We start from the raw sequence: 18,772 nt of genomic DNA, 5'->3' as shown, positions 1-18,772 counted from the left end.
TTAAGGTCACGCAACACTTCGTTAATGTGGCCGTCAGCATCTTCGGCATAAGTGTTGTTGGAGGAACAATCCCTTATGTCTGCCGAAGGTGGTTCATCAGTCCGTCTGTCGCCATCAACCGTCTGGTCCGCACTCCCTTCGCTATGGTTTGATTTACCAATGAAATCAATTAACCCCTTAAGCACTGACGGTCACCTACAAATTAAGGAGTTGAGAGTGTGTTAGAAAAGACAGCAAGACGATAAGTAATGCAATACCATTATATGTAACCTCTACAATAACATTTACCAGTTAACACAAGAAGTAAACATTTAACATTATATGTAACCTCAAAATGCAACTAAGTCGATTATCTGCTTCTAAGGAAAGTTATAACGTATAATATTTTTGGTGATCACTACCTAATAGTTTACCCTGTCGTATACCATTTATCAGTCCACAAACAAAATTTAACATTTAACAAAACATCAAAGAAGCAACTAAATATTCAATTAGGTGCTAATGAATATATATTGTGTAAGATGTCATGTAACAACTAGGAATTAATTTAATACATAACCTATCTGGCACTCGAAATCTGTAGTCTTGGCATGACCAGGGATGACACAGAACTTGATCGCTGGCGATGGTTTTTCAGATCTTAACCCATTGTCTTCATCTAAAGTCGGCTCTTCATTAGGCGTCTCTCCCTCGCTGTCTGACGCAACAATTACCACAAGTCCAGTGGGGATAATTTCTTCTTTTAATGGTGAAAGAAGCATATCTGCCATCTCAAGGATTTTGCTGTAATGTGCAGTGCTGTTTTAGGGATTTAGGGTTCGAAAGCCCCTTCGAATTCTCTGGATTTTTATGGCGGAGAGAAGAAAAATAAGATCATAAAAGGAGGAATGAAAATACGGTGGTTGGGAGAATACAAATAAATTTGTCTTTTCTTATGATTGCCAATTAAACAGAAAAGGCAAACTAACGCTCTTTCGTTCGCAGAATCTGAAAAGGCATGAACCCATGTATTGACCAATGGATTGAAAAGAGTCCCCGGACATTCAGCAACACGCAACGCAGGCCTACTCGTTGTAGATCGGCGTATCTGGCAGGGGCAAAAACATCCAATAAGAAAGGATTTCCAAACAAAGGGTATATGACACATTATATGAGTGATTAGGTGCATTCCCACCAATTTATGTTTAAATTAAAGAGAAAAAACTTTTTTACCTTTTTTTTCTACCTTAACTTTTTCTCTGGTTCAACCTTCATATTTTAGCTCCCAAACTTTACTGTTTCACTCTAATACTTCACATTCTCTGTAGACTGATTAGAGCAGCATTAACGTGGTTCTTTATGGTGGGGTTTTAATGTTTTTAGGATTAAAAAAAAGAAAATTATGTAATTAGAGAAGGAGCATCTCTTAATTAAGCTTCACAAGACACGGCTCTTATTAGACACGTGTTGGACATTCAGCGTCTCTTTCTCTCTCTCTCGACGGATTGATTCCGTTTGCAGGGTTCACCAAATCGCTGTCGCTGCTACACTCATCTCTGTCGTTGGCTCGATTCGTTATAACCCAGGCAGAATCGCCCCATCGGATCTGATGTTTCTTCGATCCAGCTTCTTCCCACCCGTATCCCTTAAAAACAAACTCTTCGGATCCTCCGAACTCTTCACAGATTCTGAAAGCCCTTTTTCTTTTATAAAAAAAAGGTAAACAATTTCAAACCTTTCCTCTGTTACGTCTCTCACTCTCTTCATATGAAAAAAAACTCCGTGTTGTTAGCAAATCTCAAAAGGGTTTTTTGCTCTAGTGTAAAGGATCCGAATTTATAGCTCTAATTGTCTCATTATGGCATAATTTTATCTCTTTTTGCAGTAACTTTTTGTTATGATGATGATGTGTTTGGAATTGATATAACTGTATAATGCTGATGATGATGATGATGGGGTCTAGTTTCTTTATGATCATGATCTTTGCAGCTCTCATCATGCCATTGTAATTGTGAAGAAACGATAAAGTGTTCGTTTTCCAGTTTAAAGTGTGTTGCTTTTATCAATGACTAGTGATTTTTGGTTCATCAATGAGTTTTGTGAATGATGATTTTTTTTGGTTTTGATATGATTGTATAATGCTGATGATGATGATGATGATGATGATTGGGTTTATTTTCTTTAGGATGATCTTTGTATCTCTCATCATGCCATTGTCATCGTGTAAACGATATAAAATGTTTTGTTTTTGAGTCTAAAGTTTGTTGTTTTAATTAATGGGTAGTGATTTTTTTTGGTGCAGGAGAGAGTTTTGTTGGTGTGATGGATGAATCAAATGAGATCATCCTGCAGAAATCAAAGAGATTGACATCTATTGTGTGGAACTACTTTGAACGGGTGAGAAAGGCTGATGTCTGCTATGCTGTTTGCATTCAGTGCAACAAGAAACTCAGCGGTTCCAGCAACAGCGGGACGACTCATCTCCGGAACCATCTCATGCGTTGTCTCAAAAGAACCAACCACGACGGTGTGTATGTGAGTACATGACTCTCTTTGATTTTGATATGCTCCCAATCACATATACAAGAATGTTTCATAAATGCATGTTAGTTGAATCGTGGTGTTTCTTGTTTGTAATGAAAGTGTATTCCAAACTTGTATAAATAAAAGTGTATTCACAAGAAGCCTTGTTCTTCCTTCTCCTTTTCATGTTCAAAATATTCATCTTAATCTAAAACAAAATCTATCTTGTAAACAATTTTTCTAAACAATTTTATCTTTAACTAAACAATGTTTAATTTTTTTTTAAAAACCCCTAAATAAGAGACTTCCATTAGAACACAAAAATGTTGGTGTCTCTTAGCTAGGTATCTTAGATAACATTTAATACTTAAAAATCATGAAGAGACCCAAAATAGATTTTTGGGCTAATGATGCTTAGTGTGTTCTTCATCAATTTCATTAGCTTTTCGTTCTACATTCTTATTGCTCCTAAATTCTAACATATGTGGCTCCATGTATAACACTCATAAGTGGTTTAATATATCGATCCAAGAAAATGATTACCAGGTATTCAAACATACTAAAGATAAAACATATATCACACAAAGCAGACTTAACAAGACGAAATTCGATGAACTCTATTCTAAATAGAATACTATAGCACCACAATCCACAATAATTCACTAAATCTTATAAACAACGAACCACATGTAAGATTATCCAATTGCTTTCATTTTTGCTCAGATCAACTCTTATCAAAGATTCATCAGAAAAAATTACACCTAAATTTACAATGACCACGAGCATCGTTCTATAATGCATATCCTCTCCACCACCACTTAAGAAAGCTTTCTCATAGAGTTATATTCGTCTTAATCTTCTTCGAACATAATAGATGCTGGCAAATAATACAAGGGGATTTGCATAAACTTTAGATGTATATAATGGGCCAAGCAAAAAACGAAACATATTTTCTTCTTATATATAAATGGTACATCAGCCTTTTTTTGCCTCGTTTGCTAAAAGGAGAATATTTTTGACAAATAAACCACTTTGAATCGGCGACTTTAAAAACTTTTCAATCCTAATCTTATGGTCGTTACCTTTACTAGGAACTAGATTTTAGCCATGGTATCTTACTTGATTTGCTCAAAAATATCTTTTAAGAAAACAAGTCATTAATCCCAAAATTGTATCTATATATACTAAAAACCAAAGAAGAGAAAATGCATAGAAATTAGAAATGCCACTAACCATCCACTTCCATGGACGTTTCCGCGAATCAATGCAAAGTCATTCAATTATTCCCAACTTGCCCCATTTAATTTCTTTTTCTTAATCACAGCTTCTTCCTTTTTTTTTTTTTTAATTAACAAAAAATATAACCTTTAAATTTCTCTCGTTCTTGGTTTCTTCTCCTCATTATCAAAAGCTCCCAAAGAAACAAGATCCCAACTTTAATGGCGGACGTTAAAAACCCTAACAATCACCATAAACATCATCGTCTTCATGCTCTCTTGATCCCATACCCATTCCAAGGACATGTAAACCCGTTCGTACACTTAGCCATCAAGCTCGCGTCGCAGGGGATCACCGTCACATTCGTCAACACTCATTACAACCACCACCAGATCAACTCCGGGGATATTTTCGCCGGAGTTAGATCGGAGTCTGGTCTTGACATACGTTACGCTACGGTTTCCGACGGACTTCCTCTCGGGTTTGACCGGTCTTTGAACCATGACCAGTACCAATCGTCCTTGCTGCACGTGTTCTCGGCTCACGTGGAGGAGCTCGTGGAGAGTCTTGTCGGAGAAGGTGTGAATGTAATGATCGCAGACACATTTTTTGTTTGGCCGTCGGTGGTTGCGAGGAAGTTCGGTTTGGTTTGTGTCTCGTTTTGGACCGAAGCTGCGTTGGTTTTTTCTCTCTATTACCATATGGATCTGCTTCGGATTCATGGTCATTTTGGTGCTCAAGGTAAATTAATTATCCTCTTAATCTACTTCTTTAGTTTAGTTAATTATTTTAATTCAATTCTCAAATTTTATATTTAAAATTAATAATACCGCTAGATCATCCTAGTAAACTTTTGTCTTGGTCAACGTCTATATTATTTTGAAATGAAAGTAAAAGATTAAGAGGTCATGTTTACCGATCCAGGAGATCCGAATATTCTGTTATTTATATATACACTTATATGATATGCTAGTTGTGTGAGAAACATTAATACTGGTGAGCATTTTCAGGAAATATGCATTACACAGTCAAAATTTGCTTTTACATTTATAAAAATACAATGGATGACAAACTTCCAGGTTGTTTATAAATTGGGTTTTAATACATGTTGAAATCACGTAATAGGAAAATATCATATAGTTATGGTTTCTCCGTTTTGCCATATTTTAAATAAGCCTGAAAATGATACCTACCTAAGGGATAGAGATATTTTTGTATGGTTTATGTTTCTTACAGAAACATTATTTACTAGTACTAGTTTTGTTTTTTCTTAAAGTAAGCGTTACGAATTGCCGACCAAAAAGGAAGAAAAAAAAAAAGTAAAGGTAAAGACATAAAATTGGGAAATAATGAAGGCAGCGCTTTAAGATAACTTTTGTCACTAATAATGGCGCATGTGAATAATGTCAGGTGTTGTTGGGTAACTTGGGTCCATAAATTCATTTTCCTCTAGGGTCTGTTAAAAAAAATTTGTTACTAATCTCAAATTCCAGTGGGGTCCATACATTTTATGAAAATATTTATCAAACGCATCCTTACATTTTCTGATTTATCGTAAATCGTAACACTTTCTCTTCAAATGCAATCAGAAACCCGAAGAGATCTAATCGATTACATCCCCGGGGTCGAAGCAATAAACCCGAAAGACACAGCATCATATCTCCAAGAAACCGACATCTCATCGGTGGTCCACCAAATCATCTTCAAAGCATTCGAAGACGTGAAGAAAGTCGACTTCGTCCTCTGCAACACGATCCACCAATTCGAATCCAAAACCATCCGAGCCCTAAACTCCAAAATCCCTTTCTACGCGATCGGACCGATAATCCCATTCAATCTCAAAACCGGTTCTTCGGTCACCACCAGCCTCTGGTCAGAATCCGATTGCACGCAGTGGCTCAACGCTAAACCGGCCGGTTCGGTATTATACATTTCTTTCGGCAGCTACGCGCACGTGACCAAAAAAGACCTCGTCGAGATCGCTCACGGGATCTCGTTGAGCAAAGTCAACTTCGTATGGGTGGTTCGTCCCGATATCGTCAGCTCCGACGAGACCAACCCCTTGCCGGAGGGGTTCGAATCGGAGGCCGGAGACCGCGGGATCGTGATCCCTTGGTGCTGCCAGATGACGGTTCTCTCGCATCCGAGCATCGGAGGGTTTTTGACGCACTGTGGGTGGAACTCGATCTTGGAGAGTATATGGTGTGAGGTTCCGTTGCTTTGCTTCCCGTTGTTGACGGATCAGGTTACGAATCGGAAGCTTGTGGTTGATGATTGGAAGATTGGGATGAATCTGTGCGAGGATCGGGGTTTCGTTGGGAGGGATGAGGTGAAGATGAGTATTGGCCGTTTGATGTGTGGGGAATCGAGAGAGGGAGTTAGGGGTGCGATCGGACGGGTGAAAATGAGTTTGGAAGGTGCGTTGAAATGCAGTGGATCGTCCGAGGAGAATTTGGGTTTGTTTGTTGACGGACTTGTGGCTAAGGTTGGGTTATCAAATGGAAAAGCTTAATTGCTAAAAGAAAATTGTTATATTGTTATAGAAGATGACTGTGTCGTTTTTGTTATCGGGAATAATATTGTTTTATTTTACCTTTTTAATTATAAAAATTGGTACTAGGATGGAACTATCGTTATAAGAAACTAGATGCAAGTATTTATGCGACAATGCGTTGGAGATGTGTGAGAATAAATATAAAAATTTATTGATTAATCATCTTTTCGACTTGGTCTAAATCTTTGGTATCATAGGATTAGTTAAACAATCAAACATTAGTATTGATTTTTTTTTTCTATTAACATCTTCAGTCATAGATAATTAAATTAGACACACAAGCATGAATTCATTTTTCACACATGAAAACATAGAAACCAAAATAGAGTTACTGATGTTGAGGGTAAGTTCTTCTTTTTTTTGCATTCAGCTGAATATGTTATGTACTGCTGACGACATGAATAAAAAACCTTTCTTTCATATTCCAAGTTTAATATGATACATTATTTTGACCAAAAATATTTTTAAAAATAGGATCTAACTCATCGATAAACAAATTATGTAATTAACAAAAAAAATTTTAAAAAATTGTTTAAGAGCCAAAAATATTAATTCGATCAAAAATATAAATTTTACTTTTCCATACGATATTTCTTAAATAATTTTTATATAAATTCACTTTGCGCAGTTTTTATCCTAATGATACATTATTTTGTCAAATACGATCAATGTAAAAAAACATTCAAACCAAAACTTTTAACAGATTTTTTTTTAAACTACCAAAAAAGACTAAAATATTATCTAAAATCATCAACCATCTTACCTATAACTAACTGTTATTCTTCCTATGACAAAGCAGTAAACGACCAGACACATTCTTGTTTAGGCCAAAACGCAGTAAAACATAAACAATAAGACGGTAGCCAAAAGCCATAGCCAACAACACAAGCATGTTCCTCCATTTAGAGTTCGCGTCTGCAGCTATCTGGTAATATCCTCCTATCGCCTCGTAACCTGATATACTCCTCACTTCTCCAACAGCAAACACTTCCCCAATGTACTCGTTCTCCAAAAGACCCTTCAATCAAAACAAGAACGTTTTAAGAGTTTTCTTCAAAAGGAAGCAAAGATTTTTTCGTTACCTGAATGGAGTAAGTGTGGAACGAGATGTAAGCAAACGGGTAAGTCCATAAGGGCTTTGGCAAAGCGTTACGGATTCTGAAGTGACCTGCAGCGAGCATCATGATCACGTGCACAGAGATGAGAGTCAAAGTGCTCCAGTAAACATCTCGCCAAACGCAAGCGATGGAGAGCATCAATCCTTCGTTAACCAACAGGCACATGAAGAAGTTGAGCACAAAGTACATCAGCAAACCGAAATCGTCTCTTAATCCGACCATAAAGTAGAAGACAAGACTTGAGGAGATGGAGATGAGAAACAAGAACGGTATGCTTCCAAGAAACTGCCCTAGTATGAAGACAGAAGCACCCGAATGCTGGTTCGATGCTTCACTTCTATATATCTATCAAACAAACAAACAAACAAACAAACAAAAAAGAGTAAACTTACAAAGCTCAAAGGAAGACGTGATCAAATTGGTTACCTTGATTTCTTTTAAGAGCGATGGTATTCCAGCAATCCCTAATAGTGAGGCAAAGGAGACAAAAACAAACACAGCAGCAACTCTTGTCTGCAAATAAAGAGTTGTTTAGTACTCAAAATGTGACATGTTTGTGAGAATGGTTTTAGAAGACTTACTGCAACAGAAGACAAAGAATGCCCCAAGCCAGAATATAATGTTCCAATAAAAAGTGTAAGAATCAGGTAGAGAATAAGACGGAGCCAATAGTATTTCCATTCTCTAGACATGACTAAAAGCGATTTCCAAGTGAGCACTGCAACACGTGTAGCAGCACCAGCTTTTCCCTTGGATTTAAGCTGTGATCCCTCCTGCAAAAGAAAAAGAAAAAAAAAACTTAGGTATTGACATTATATACTAACGATAGAATTAACCAAATAAACAATTGTTTTACCCTTTCGGTGAGTTTGAAGATCATAGTCTCAACAGAAGCAGCATCTGCAGATGATTTATAGGTAGCCTCGAGGGTACGAATAGCAACAGCAGTATCCATATTTACTGCTGAAAAGTCACCATTATCGTCCTGTTGTTTTACATTTAAGCTCATATCAGTAAAGAAAATGTTACAAGAAAGTTACACAATGCAAGAGCCGTCATGTGCGAATGGAGCGGTATAGAATTAAGGTATATATAAATTAAGGTATAGAATTTAAATTTTTTAAACATACTTCTAAATTTAATGATTATAACTTCAAAAGAACGTTAAATATACAGTTAGACCTGTTTGTTTGTACATTTGAAAAATGCATCCAAATGATACATCTAGATGTCTTATCCAGATGATTCATCGGGGTGTTGTTCGTTTCTTCATTTCGTCTATGCATCCAGATGAATCATCTGAATGCAGCTATGTTTGTTTGTTTTTCATTTTTTAACTTGTATCTTCATCCAGATGAACTTGTTAATAAAATGATTAAAATATTTTTTTTTTATGTTTGAGTGAAAAAATAGCATTTTTACGGTTTTGGCGGAAAATATTTTTGCGGTTTTTTGAGGAAAATGTGGTTTTGATGAAAATGTGCATTTTTGTGGTTTTGGCGGAAAATACGTTTTTGCGGGTTTTGCGGAAAATATGTTTTTGCGGTTTTGGCCGGAAATATTTTTTTGACCAAAAAGTGCGTTTTAACGGGTTTGACGGGAAAATTTTTTTTTCGCGATTTGCGGGAAAATTTATTTTTGCGATTTTGGTGGAAAATGTGTTTTTTGCGTTTTTGACGGGAAAAGTGTATTTTTGCTTTTTTTGGCGGATTTTTTTTTGCGTTTTTGCGGTTCTGGCGGGAACATGCGTTTTTTGCGGTTTTGACGGGAAACTATTTTTTTTTGGTTTTGGCGGGAAAATGCATTTTTCCTGTTTTTGGCGGGAAAATGCGTTTTTCCTGTTTTAGCGGGAAAATGGTGTTTTCATGTTTTGGCGGGAAAATGAATTTTCCGGTTCTGGCGGAAAAATGTATATGCAAAAAAAAAATAGAATTTTTGGTTTGAAAATAATATTTTAATTTTAAAAGGTTATTTTGTCATTTATCATTTTTGAATGAACTAAATGCATCTGCATCCAGATTCACCATCAATACTCACCTTTATTTGGGTGAGAATTTGAGATGAGTTTTTAAAAATTCAGCTTGATGATCCATCTAAATGTAGCATTATAATGTACAAAACGAACATCAATTTGCATCTTCACCCAGATGAATCACCCGGGTGAGCAAACGAACAACACCTTAATATTCTCTCTGTAGCTGGTGTACGTACCTGCCAGTTCTTGCACATTGCGATAATCCTATCGAAATCTGTGTTTATAGCCCTCAAAAAATGATCTGAAGGACTTTGCATAATCGGGCATGGGAATCCAGCATTTGAAAAGTGCTACAAGGAAGCCACATCACAAAGTCAACAATGGTCTTTTTGAGCTTTGATATGAAAAAAAAAAACATAATTATATTTCACCTGTAAGCAAGCTAGTGTCTCCCCAAAGAAGAGTGTGTTGCCATTTGATAAAAGGCAGATTCTATCAAACAAACCAAACACTTCTGTACTGCTCTGATAAATCGTGAACACAAGTGTGCATCCTATGCTCGCAAGCTTTTTGAGTGTCACCATCATAAGCAGAGTCGAAACACTAATTAAAAAAAAAGAGCAGAAAAGGACCAGCTTAATAAGAATGCAAAGATTTTACCACCTAAACATAAATCTAGAAATGGTTTTACCTGTCAAGATGATAAAGAGGCTCGTCGATGAACAAGATATGAGGTCGCATCACGAGCTCACGAGCAATAGAGACACGTCTTCTTTCGCCGCTCCGGAGACCCTTCATGTAACAGTGACCACCACCAATCAATTTGTTTGCGTAATCACTCAGAGACATGGCCTGAATCGCATCTTCCACAACGCTTCTTTTCTGACAGAGGAAACCTGGAAGCTGAAGAAGTGATGAGTAGTATAGAAACTCACGAACTGTAAGAGATCCAATCAGTTGTGTTTTCCTCTCAGCATATCCCTGCAAAAGAAAATCACAGTTTCACAAACTGAAAAGATCAAGAACACTAAAAACCAATCTCTAGGATTTATATTATAAAATTTATACAAGATATTTTAAGTTTTGGCCTTTAATTATAAAATATTTTTGATGAATTACCAAAATTAGATATATAAAACAAAAAATTAGACAAATTTGTGGATTTATACTAATATTATTGCTTAATTTAACAAATTAGATAGATTTAAAATGATTTCAACCGATTTAGAATGGTTTAAACAGATTTTAATAGGATTTTATGAAAATCATTTCGGATATGACCGATAAGCCTCTCCTAGACTGATTTTTAGAACCGTGCTAAAAACAATAGGTGACTCACATAGGATCCGTAAGGCATATGAGATTTTGAACCATTCACAAACACATCTCCGTACATTTTAGCTGAAGGAGTCAATCTTCCTATAAAAGATGAGATTAGTAAAAAATGAAAACATGATAAATAAGAATCGTTAATGAAACTAATGGTTATGTGGCATCACCAGCAAGTGCTCTCAATAGAGTAGACTTCCCGGACTTGGCAGGACCCATAATAACTGTCATAGTACCGGGAAGCGCATAGCCATTGGAGCTCTTCAGCACTTTATCAGAATATCTTCTCTTCCCTTTCATAGTAACAGTCAAATCTTTCCAAGCAATGGAAGCACCTGCGATTTTCCTAACCACATTTCCCGCTCCTCCTTCAGGCACTGGAGGAGAAGTCATCGAACCGCTGTTGATTTTCGACAAAGAAGGAGAAATGGGAGTAGCTGTGGCATCGTTAATAGAGTCTCCACCACCACCAATATTAGCTTCTTCATCCATTCTTACATCAGCAGGAGAGTCTTCCCACTCAGGAGAGTCTTCAAAGGATATAGGTTGTGTGAGAGAGCCAGGTTTTCTTACGTAGAAGAAGTGGCTAGATGGGACTCTATTAGTAGGACTACTTGCAGAAGATGAAGATGAACGGTAGAGATCTGATTGAGACTGTATCTCTTCCATTTAGGCACCTACAATCAGAAAATGTTAAAAGATTTTCTTAATCAGTGAGACAGTGACACCCAAACAAAAGAAGGCCAATAAGTAAAGTGCTTACTTGATTTTAGAGTGAATCAGTAAAGCACTAAAGTGAAAAAGTACCGTTTAATTAAAGTCTAAAGTTCATGTTCTGTTTTTTTTTTTTTTTTGCCATAAACAAAGAACATAGTGACAAGTGATTCCTTATTTAGTAACATAAACCCTAATATTCTCTTTGCTTTAGGTTTATGCAGTTATGAGACCATAACGAAGATATCTTCAAGCTCATAACTTTGAGAGTTTATCAGGACCTAAGCGAAGAGTAGCAGAAGAAGGAGAAACCGTTTTTTGGAGGAACTAAGGAAGAGGAGAAGACAAACCTGGATCTGAAAGAAGTAGATCCACCTGAGAATCTCTTCTTGAGAAGAGAGAGATGCGTTGTTGGAGAGAGAGCTAGGGAGTGAGCTCTCTGGTTCAACTCTTCGGGATTCTGCAAATATTATTAAAAAAAAACATCCAATGGATTGGGAAATTTTTGTCTGAACCAAATGTTTATGAGTTTCTATAACATTTTAGTTAAATTACACATTATTTGACCAAAAAAAGTTAAATTTCACATTAATAGTCGTTTTCGCCAAATTTTTAAGAAAAATATAATCAATTATTATTTTTATTGACTGGAGGTAAATGAACAATAATATCAACGAATAGTACAGTTCTGATTTTTGAAATAAAGCTTAAAGAATAGCTACATCGTCTGACCAAGTGACAGTTTTGTTCTTAACAGAAATCGAAATCAGGATCCAAAACTTTACGTCTACTCCAAATCAAAATCCTTATCCCTCAACTAGCATGCTAAATATAATCAATCGTAACATATATTTTATCATTCGGATTTGAATTTATTTTGGTGTTTACAAAAATAAAAGGTGTTTACAAAAATAAAAGTTGGCGTATAGTACTAACTTCAGCTTTAAGTTTTAGTTACTTGATCCAAGGTTTGGTCTAGTATACGTACTTTGTTTATATTAGAATCCTTCCAAAATACTGAACTTCAATTAAAATCCTACATTTAATATTGAAAATCCTATTTTCATACTATGAAAAAAAGTATCCCGACCTATCTAGGTCAGTAGTCTAATTAGTATTTTTAAGAAGAGAATGAAAAGATCCAAGCCATTGACCAAAAGGCCTCTGTAGTTCCAACATCCGCATTAGTGCTGGGTAAAAAACCTAGATCCGAAGAACTGAACCGAACCCGATCCGAAAAAGTAGTACCAAACCCGAACCGAAATTGAATAAATATCCGAACGGGTTCAAAATTTTGGTATCTAATGAACCAAAACCGAACCGGACCCGAACCGAAGTATCTCGGGTACCAAATGTAACCGAAATAGATTTATATACCTAAATATATTACTTCAACATCCAAAATATATAAGATATTTTTAAGTTGTCTAAAATACTTGAAAATATACATAAATAGTCAAACGTAAATGTCTAAAATAGCCCAAATATATTCAAAACACCAAAATACTTGAAATATCTATTGCTTTTTTAATCCAAATATTCAAATCAAACCAATTTATATGTTAATTTTAGGTGTTTTGACATAGATTATACAAATTTATATGTAATATATTATTTTGTTTTAGATTTTGAGAAATTTTAAACATATAATGAATATTAAAAATTTTAAAATAATTTAAATGGGTTATCCAAACCCGAACCGAAATTTAGAAATACCCGAATGGGGCTGAAATCTTTAAACCCGAAAACCCGAAACCTGAATAGATCTGATCCGAACCCGAAAGGGTACCTGAACGCCCACCTCTAATCCGCATAGTTGATTTGTTCTGTTTATCTTCTCTTGATTTTTTTTTGATTTTGTCAATTTATTCAAATTTGGCGAAGTTTTTTTTTTTTTGGTCTAAATGTTAAGATTTATACCAGCTTTTCAAAGGTTTTACAATGTTGTGAAACACAACTTATTACAAGGAGAATGAGAGAGAGAAGTTGCATTAACTATAAGGGGAAAGGAACCAAAAATACAACTCCAACAAGGAGGGAGATGAGGAAGATATGAGAGAAGGGGAAAGGAGCCGATCACGCATGGAACGATCCACCACTCTGAAGAAACCGTCTTGATTCATCCTGACGTCCCTGAAGATGCGAGCATTCCGTTCACGCCACAGGTTGTGGACGATGACTTGACAGAGGAGCTTCAGAACAACCGCCACACGTCGAGCTTGAGGTCCCTGGAGGTTGCGACACTGCACCGTAACTGCATCCAATGAAGCTGGAGGTGACGCCATGTACCTGCCACAATATCGAAGCCAAATAGCAGCAGCAAAAGCACATTGAAAAAACAAATGGTTATGGGATTCATTTGCTGAAGTGCAAAAGACACAACCTGGTGGAACAGAGAGTCCCCATGATATCAAGCGGTCTCGTGTCGGTAACCTGCCAAGGAACGCTGTCCAGGAGATGAAAGAACAGCGAGGAATCTCCTCCTTGAACCAAACAAATGAGTGCCACTGTACTGAAGGGTTAGGCGTGCGAAGCCTCTCCCATGTCACACGCGACGAGAAGGACGCAGCAAAGCCTCCGGACTGGTTTCTCCACAAGTAGGCATCTTTGCCATTCGCATCAGTCGGGACTCTAGTGGTTGATAGGATAACATGGAGTGTTTCTGCAATATCCGACCGAGCGGGCGGTAGATTCCAGTGGCCGTTGCTAACTGCTTGAGAGACCGTAGCATTAAGTGGAATCCTTAGAGTTCTAGGGCCTGATGAACCAAAAAATAAGAGTAACGGACCCAACTCTGTCCAATAGTCATACCAAAACATTGCTGTTTTGCCGTCACCAATGCTGCAGCGGAGAAATCCTTGAAGATCCGGCTTCAGTTGAATCATACTTCTAACAGTGGAACAGAATCTCTGAGCATCATTAATTTGCCAAAAAGAGCGACCACCAAACCTATTATTCCTTAGCCAAGGAATCCAAAGAGACCCAGACTCAGAGAAGAAAAGCCACACCCTCTTCAGTCTAAATACCATCTCAAATTCCTCAAGCTGTCTAATTCCTAGACCACCCTCTGATTTTGGTTTACAAATATTAACCCAAGAGACTCTGGCCCCAATCGCAGATGTTGTGTTGTTCTTCCATAGGAACCCAGAACATAGTGAGTCCACTTTAGCATAGAACCATTTCGGTAATACAAAAACAGAACTCCAAAAGTTGACCATCCCATAGATAACAGAGTATATCATCGTCACCTTACCTGCAAACGATAGAAACTTTACTGTCCAGGAGTGCAGTTTTGAGGTTATTCGATCAACGAGCGGCTGCAACGTAGCTGCAGAGATTCTCTTCGGGCTTAGGGGCAGACCAAGATACCGCGTCGGAAACTCACCACGCTGAAAACCAGAGAGATCACTTAAAACTGACTTTTGGATGTCAGAATACCCTCCATAGAAGATCTCTGACTTTGTCTCATTTATATCCAGTCCAGACCAGTTCTTGAAAAGATTCATAGTCTCTTTAATGGCAGCAGTTGACATCCTAGAGCCATCAGAGAACACCAAGAGATCATCCGCAAATAATAAATGGGTTAGCTTCGGGTCAGAACAAAGTGGGTGCAAGCGAAAGGAGCCTTCAGCTTGAGCGCGATCTAATAGACGAGAAAGAACCTCCATCAACATAATGAACAGATATGGGGATATTGAGTCTCCTTGCCTAAGACCCTTCTTGCCCTCAAAGAACCCCGCCAGTTCACCATTTATTGCAATCGAGAATCTAGGCGAAGATATGCATTCTTGGATCCAAGCAATGAACATAGGAGGAAACTCCTGAGCCGCAAGCACCTTGGTGACAAACTCCCAACAGACTGTGTCAAAAGCCTTACGAATATCTATTTTTAGCATAGCGCTCTGGTGACAAGAGGATTTGTTATAATCTTTGATGAGCTCAGTTGCTAAAAGTACATTCTCCCCGAGACTGCGACCCTTTAAGAAAGCGGCCTGGTTGGGGCTAACACACTCAGACAGAATAGGTTTAAGCCTGTTCGCAATGATTTTCGAGATTAGCTTGTAGACAATATTGCAGCAGCTGATGGGTCTGAAGTCACTCAATGAACAAGCTTCTGGCTTCTTAGGAATCAAAGATATAGCAGTTGTGTTCATATCTTTTAGCAATTTACCGTTCCTGAAGAATTCACGAACCGCCTTGATGACATCTTCACCCACAGTGTCCCAAGAAGCTCTGATAAACTCGACAGAGTAACCATCCGGACCCGGACTCTTATTCATGGGCATGGAAAACAACGTGGCTTTGATCTCTGCTGCAGTGACCTCGCGTTTTAAGTAATTCTGTTGAAGCTCAGTACATCGAAACGGTAAGAGGGATGTCAAGTCTTCAGAGGAGGCCGCAGAGAACGGAAGCACCGTTGAACCTAGAATCCCCTGAAAATAATTTGCAGCATGAGCCTTTATATCATCCATCGAAAACAGCATGCGATCATCAGTATCTTTAAGATAATGAATATGATTCCTTGACGCGTGCTGAGAAACCGTTCTGTGATAGAAGGGTGTGTTACGATCCCCAACGTCTGCCCAACGAACTCTAGACCTTTGTCTGTAAAACTTTTCCTCAGCCTTTAATAGAGTATTCAACTTATCTCTCTCATTAGAGGATCAATTTGGCGAAGTTATTGATAAAAAAAATTAACACATACACTTGCATTACATATTCCTCTCCATACAATATTGACACAGAATCAAAACATCGTATTATTATTATTTTCACAACTAACTATATTTTGGTAGAGAAAAAAACTAACTAAGGCGAAATTTTGGACCGGGAAGTAACTTTGGATGAGGAACACTTGACAGAAACAAGAGGCTGATAATTTACAAACCGGCTCGGAGCGGATCTCGGTCGGAATCCCTTAGGCTTACAACTCTTTACTTCTGCCCCACGGAATATCTGTTTCTTCGGATTCAAGTTGATTGTATCATCGACTGATAAAGACTTCATCGATGTGCTTGGAACGCTACCCGGTGGTATTAAACGTCCTCCGGCATATACGAGTACAAGGTTTAGAGTGATAATGACAACATGAAACTTTGTGTTGAACATTGGACTCAGTTTTTGCTTATTGAGAGAGTTTTGGTACAATGACATGTGAGGTAATATATAAAAGTGGCGGGAGATATGTATGTATTTAGGATTAGGGTTCATAAATGGACTCGTGATAGATGGCTGGGAAACGAAAGAGAAGAGAGTAAGTAGGAGATGACAGAGGCAAAATGGCTGGCACTTTGGAGATGTTTTTTTAGTTGGGAAGAAAAAAAAAAGTGTGATGGGCTGGGGAAAATCAGAAGAAGTAGGGAAGTCCGTGAGTTTCTGATATTGCAATCAAAGTCGAACGTTTGTCTTTGCATTTATGAATTATGACACACTCACACAATCCTGTCTACATTTCAAACTATTTTTTAAATGATCTGGAGATCCACCATTAATTTATTTTTATACATATATATAGTACACGGTTGCATGATTTATAACTAGTTACTGTTAGACTCACATTTTTGGATCATAGAACCACAATAAATCTCTTTTTTATACCTATATGAATCCGTTGTTGTAGGGTTTATTTCATGAGTACTATCATATAGCATCAGATGTCTCGCAAACTATGATCACATTCTATATATCCTCGAATTAATATCACAGTTTGAATTTCCCTGAAATAAAAGTTCCACACCGTAAGGAAACCACCTTTGATAGTGCTTAACACTAGCCAAGACCGTAATACCCGAGAACCCGAAAGAAACAAGAAAACTTCTAAGTATGAAGAATAATATGGAAGAACTCTCAAACAGATTTAGAGAACTTTGAGTAGAACACTCTTTCTTTAAGAAAACTTCCTTATACTTTACTTGTTTAACTTCTTGTGTTGTTACAAATGAAAGGATGAAGACGTATTTATAGCCTTCTAAACTATCTTACAAATATCTAGATTATTCTACTATAACATCCTTACTTCCAAGATTTTTTTTTCTTCATATTCTCTAGATTTTTCTACTACAATATCTAGATTTTTTCTTCTTGAGGAGGTGATGATAATTCTAGAAAGATTCTAGAACTTGAGCTTAATTTTAGGTTTAGTCCAATAAAAGTTTATTGCCCATAATTAAGCATAACCCAAAATCAAGTTTAACTTCAATACTCCCCCTTAAACTTGAGTTTATCCACCATTCCGAGCTTGGAGCGGAGTATCTCGAACTGACCTTTTGGTGACGACTTGGTGAAGATATCAGCAATGTTGTCCTCGCTTCGAACCTCCAATGCTTCAATTATTCCATTAAGCACCTTCTCTCTCATGAAATGATGTTCTAATTCAATGTGCTTCATTCTTCCATGGAACACTGGATTACTGCCCAGCTTGATAGCACTTTGATTATCTCCGTAGATGGTAATCGATTTATTGATTGGCTCGAACAAATCTTCAAAGAGTCTTCGAAGCCATATACATTCTTGGGCTGCGAGTGTTGAAGCTTTATACTCTGCTTCGGTAGAAGACAATGACACTGTTGCTTGCTTCTTACTGCACCATGAAATGCTTGTGTCTCCACATAAGAACACAAAACCCTAAGTTGATTTTCCATCATCTAAATCTCCACCAAAGTCAGCATCTGTGAAACCATGAAGAGAAACCTTGGCATTATACTTGTACATCAATCTCATGCCAAGAGTTGTCTTCACATACTTCAGTATCTTCTTTGCTGCTTCTAGATGTGGCTTCATTGGTTCCTGCATAAACCGGGTTACAAGACCAACCGCAAAGGCAATATCTGGTCTTTTAACTGTTAAGTATAAAAGACTTCCAACAAGAGAACGATAAGGTCGAGGATTGGCTAACAAAGATCCTTCATCGCGTTTGAGCCTTATGTTAGTATCCAGTGGAGTAGAACGTACCTGTCCTTGGTGTACTCCAAACATGTCAACAATCCTTTTTGCATAACCTTGTTGGCCGCTCGACCTCTAGACCAAGAAAGTGATTCAGCTCGCCTAACTTCTTCATCTCAAACCTCACCGACATATCCTCTTGTAGACGAGCAATTTCAGCATCGTCATTTCCAGTAATGATCATATCATCCACGTAGAGGAGAACTACTACATGAACTCTTCCACTTCTCTTGAAAAATAGGCTTGGATCAGCACTTGATTCCATATACCCGCAAAACTGAAGAAATTGAGCAAGCTTTCCATACCAAGCTCGTGGAGCTTGTTTTAACCCGCACAAGGCCTTCTTTAGCTTGCACACATGGTTATGATACTCTTGTGATTCAAAACCAGGTGGTTGCTCCATAAAAATTTCCTTATCAA

At 37.4% G+C, this 18,772-nt stretch overlaps 3 protein-coding genes and 1 long non-coding RNA gene across 4 annotated transcripts; 2 read left to right on the top strand and 2 right to left on the bottom strand.

Annotated features, from left to right (window-relative positions):
- Positions 1 to 1,412: 1,412 nt before the first annotated feature.
- On the top strand, positions 1,413 to 2,680 carry LOC106339566. Its single transcript, XR_001269182.1, has 2 exons — positions 1,413 to 1,698; positions 2,282 to 2,680. It is a non-coding gene; the product is annotated as an uncharacterized LOC106339566 (long non-coding RNA).
- Positions 2,681 to 3,837: 1,157 nt separating this feature from the next.
- On the top strand, positions 3,838 to 6,324 carry LOC106342913 (UDP-glycosyltransferase 86A2). The gene is made up of 2 exons (XM_013781978.1): positions 3,838 to 4,461; positions 5,310 to 6,324. The coding sequence occupies exons 1-2, from the start codon at positions 3,942 to 3,944 to the stop codon at positions 6,230 to 6,232; spliced, it is 1,443 nt and encodes a 480-aa protein (XP_013637432.1). The 5' UTR covers positions 3,838 to 3,941; the 3' UTR covers positions 6,233 to 6,324.
- Positions 6,325 to 6,902: 578 nt separating this feature from the next.
- LOC106337575 (ABC transporter G family member 3-like) lies at positions 6,903 to 11,892 on the bottom strand. The gene is made up of 11 exons (XM_013776682.1): positions 11,761 to 11,892; positions 10,867 to 11,373; positions 10,707 to 10,786; positions 10,059 to 10,348; positions 9,799 to 9,970; positions 9,604 to 9,717; positions 8,249 to 8,377; positions 7,974 to 8,165; positions 7,819 to 7,905; positions 7,357 to 7,737; positions 6,903 to 7,292 (listed from the first exon to the last, which is right to left on the bottom strand). Exons 2-11 carry the CDS (start codon positions 11,363 to 11,365, stop codon positions 7,044 to 7,046), a joined length of 2,193 nt encoding a protein of 730 aa, XP_013632136.1. The 5' UTR covers positions 11,366 to 11,373; positions 11,761 to 11,892; the 3' UTR covers positions 6,903 to 7,043.
- A 1,509-nt stretch (positions 11,893 to 13,401) lies between these two features.
- Positions 13,402 to 14,295, bottom strand: LOC106338984. Its single transcript, XM_013777833.1, has one exon. It carries the CDS (start codon positions 14,293 to 14,295, stop codon positions 13,402 to 13,404), a length of 894 nt encoding a protein of 297 aa, XP_013633287.1.
- Between the last annotated feature and the right edge of the window lie 4,477 nt (positions 14,296 to 18,772).

This window comes from Brassica oleracea, chromosome C4, assembly GCF_000695525.1.
Source record: "Brassica oleracea var. oleracea cultivar TO1000 chromosome C4, BOL, whole genome shotgun sequence".
Taxonomy (NCBI): Eukaryota; Viridiplantae; Streptophyta; class Magnoliopsida; order Brassicales; family Brassicaceae; genus Brassica; species Brassica oleracea.
This window is presented reverse-complemented; position numbering and strand designations above follow the sequence as displayed.